This window comes from Priapulus caudatus, unplaced genomic scaffold (assembly GCF_000485595.1).
Source record: "Priapulus caudatus unplaced genomic scaffold, Priapulus_caudatus-5.0.1 Scaffold150, whole genome shotgun sequence".
NCBI classification, from domain to species: domain Eukaryota; kingdom Metazoa; phylum Priapulida; class Priapulimorpha; order Priapulimorphida; family Priapulidae; genus Priapulus; species Priapulus caudatus.
The window spans coordinates 165,182-168,517 of NW_014577211.1; the positions used below are offsets into that span (position 1 = coordinate 165,182).

General features: G+C 39.6%; 2 protein-coding genes across 6 annotated transcripts in view; both read left to right on the plus strand.

Annotated features, from left to right (window-relative positions):
• Positions 1 to 3,336, plus strand: part of LOC106806257 — a 15,603-nt gene that overhangs the window by 3,466 nt on the left and 8,801 nt on the right. The window contains exon 2 of one of the 5 annotated variants that reach the window (XM_014808131.1): positions 3,167 to 3,181. The exons of 3 other annotated variants lie outside the window; for them this stretch is intronic. The gene's annotated coding sequence lies outside the window, so the exon portion shown is untranslated. One more of the 5 variants, XM_014808134.1, reaches the window with a different exon arrangement.
• Positions 171 to 2,093, plus strand: LOC106806258. The gene is made up of 2 exons (XM_014808135.1): positions 171 to 189; positions 455 to 2,093. Exon 2 carries the CDS (start codon positions 551 to 553, stop codon positions 1,652 to 1,654), a length of 1,104 nt encoding a protein of 367 aa, XP_014663621.1. The 5' UTR covers positions 171 to 189; positions 455 to 550; the 3' UTR covers positions 1,655 to 2,093.

A 3,336-nucleotide genomic window follows, 5' to 3' on the forward strand; every position in this document is an offset into this window, starting at 1 on the left:
TAGAGATAACTTGGCAGCCTTTGTGTAGGTTATACAGTTACAATATATAATATCATAATATGCAGTGATCTACTGTGTATATATGATATATATCTGTTTCTGTGCCGCTGGTCGGCGCTAGTATAGCGATTACATTTGCCGCCTTGAGAGAACCGATCGGAGGGCTCCATAACAACAGATTCCTCTGTAGTACTCAGAAATAATATAGATAGACGTGTCTCTATATATTTCTATGGTAGTACTAGTACAGCCAGGCCATGCACAGCACAGACTTTATACATTGACCATAGCCTACTTTCACTTTGGCAATTCATTATTTGTCAGACAGTATATAAATTATAATTATAAATTGTCATAAACTTCTACTTCTAGAAATAGTGAAAACTAACTAAGAAAACCCAACTGCGAAAAGACAAGTAATGTTATCTTATGCGGTTTTCATTCATACATGCAGGCAGTGGCTATCGATTTGACAACAAAGTGGAACTCGAGGCAGGCATCCAGTAGGCCTACTAACTTTCTACGTGGCAACGTCAGACTATACCCTCCTATGATGATGGCACTGGATCCTATCGGTGGTTCGTCGGTCTACTACCGATGCACGGCATGCTGGGAGTGTTTCTTCACAGTGAATGACTTTAGTGTTCATGCGCAGACCGCCCACTGCAAGCTGCTCATCTGCGAAGGCCACAACTCTGCCCCTGATGAACAGAACCAGCATCCTTGCGAGCGTTCAGTCGACTATTCGGTGCTCGTACAACCGAAGTTGGAGCCAGTGTCCGATGTTGTGGATGAGTATATAGAGCTGCAGTATGATTCTGACATGGCAGGTGGAACGGCAGTTGATCATGGCGAATCTCTAGACATCGTTGAAGGTCGCAGCATTAATGACGAGAATGTGATGAACTGGCTACAGATGGTGTCCGGAGAGGGGACATCGTTTCAAGCCCCACCGTCGCTGCCGCCGCACAAGGAGGAGGAGACTGAGCACGTTGAAGCTAGTGATATGAATCCGAGCTCGGATGCAGCCATGGCGAATATAGTGATTCCAGCTCCACAGCCATTGTCATTGAAAAGGAGGCGAAAGAGAAAGGTCTTATTCACACAGTGTAAAGGAATATCTCGCTCGAACCGAGCTAATAGTGCAATGATACTCGCACAGAAAGCAGCAGCAAGAAAAGCAGCAAGAGAGGCACAAAAAGAAGCTGCTAGAAAAACAGCAGGAGAAGCACAAAAGGAAGCAACAGAAGAAATAGTAAAGCAAACATGGTTTGGTAGACAGGTCATATATCCTGCCTCTGATCTGGACACATCCACCTGCAATGCCCCTGATGGCAATGGGCAGTTGAAGAGCGGTTACAGGGAACACCCAAATGGAAGGAAGCCGGGAACATATGGCTGCTCTTTGTGCATTTCTGACAAGGTTTATGATGGCATAGAAACGTTGTATCATCATCGGTTTGAAGTTCATGGGTGTAATATCCCTCAAAATGTGTTGACTAAATATGATAAGAAATTACCAAAATCAAACGGGATTGTGTGCAACTTATGCATGACAACTTCTAAGAGCAAGAGAAGGTTTTTACTACACAAAACGTCTAAGATGCATTTGGCTGCCATTGCAGAGATAAAAATGCAGATGCAGCATGCTTAGTCAACATCACACACGAAAAAAAATTGGATCTGTGGTGTTTGTGGACAGACGTTTGAGACTAGAAATGTGCTGCAATCTCATCAGTGTCAAATGTCGATAAATTGACTAGGAGAACGAGGTGCAACAGACCAAAGCTTTCCTAAATATTTGATCAGTGATAATTTTTCCAGGGATTTTGTACTTCTGTGCCTGTGATCTATGTAATGATCTCAGTGATTTACACACTACAGTTCTTCTTTTTGGCGTGCGTCATAGCACAGTCGAAGTTCATTACAACGTACCTCCAGGGACCTTAAGAATCAGTACGTTATAACGATAGTTTGTTGTAACCAATTTCCATAAAATGTATGCTAACGCAAGAATTAAAACATGAAAGTTTAATGATAACACCTGTAACAAATTTGTCAATTTAGAGTAAAATAAAACAATGTATTGAAGACACCCGTCTTTTGTTCCCGTTATTTGCACTCAAAGAAATGAAAGATTGAGTGCTGCAAGGTTTCCCGCCGTACTTTGTAACGAAAGCTAGTATGCATTTTTCCAGTGAAAATTTTGAACGTTGTATTGAAGTTTACATTATAAAGGTGTACGTTGTAAACGATACTGGCAAATGGAATAATGCATTACACAAATTCGGGACTTGGAGATGTGTACGTTGTAACAGTGTATACGTTATAAACAGGGAACGTAGTAATTAAGTTAGTAACGAAGTTCGACTGTACTTGGTAGATTGCTCGATTGGCACAAGTCCTTGCCTTCCACAGTGCTCTGCATCTTGCCTGTCTAACTCTATCTCTCTCTCTCTCTCTCCTGGCTTTATTTAGCTGGTTTTGGCCATTGGGTAGCTCAGGACAAATTTTCAAATGTCTTTTATTTTTAACCTACATTTTTTGCTTTTCGGCAGCATTTCCTTCTTTACATTATTCATATTGGCCACGATCTTTAAGTGTCTGTCGCCGTTTATCACTTTTTAGCTTACCTTTCTGCGGCTGTTAATAGCATAAACACCTGCAATAAAAAAAGTTTATTTTTTCTTCCAGGTATACATTAAAAATTCCGAAAAGTTAATTTATCAATTTTTTATACATAAATTTTGTTCGAATTTTTTTTATCTTGCTATGCTAATTTTCCCACCATCCCTCAAAGTCAAATATATATATATATATATATTATATATATATTACGCGTGCGTGCGTGCGTGCGTGAACCACTGACTGTGTGGTGTGAACCCAGCTCTGATATCATGAATCATGATATAAAAATGTGTCCATTTTTAAAAATTGTTTTTATATATATACAGGTGTGTGTGCGTGTGTTATTAAAATATACAAAGAACATACAGAGTCTCATTAGTATGTATTTCTATAGTGTGTATGCATATATTATTATAATATCATTGCTTCATTGTTATGAGTCTCAGTGGTTACTATATCTGGCCGCTGCGTCGGCGCTAGTAAGCGATTACATTTGCGTTTCAAATACCAAGAGTACATAACAAAGATTCCGCTGTAGTACTCATAGAAATAAGTGTGCTATATATTTCTATGGTAGTACTAGTACAGAGGCCACAGCGCAGACTTTAATAATTGACGTTATTTTACAGTGAGACAGCAGACTAACTTTGGCAATGCAATGACTGTTATTGTATATAAATTGTCGTTGTTTAAAAAGGCATTAATATG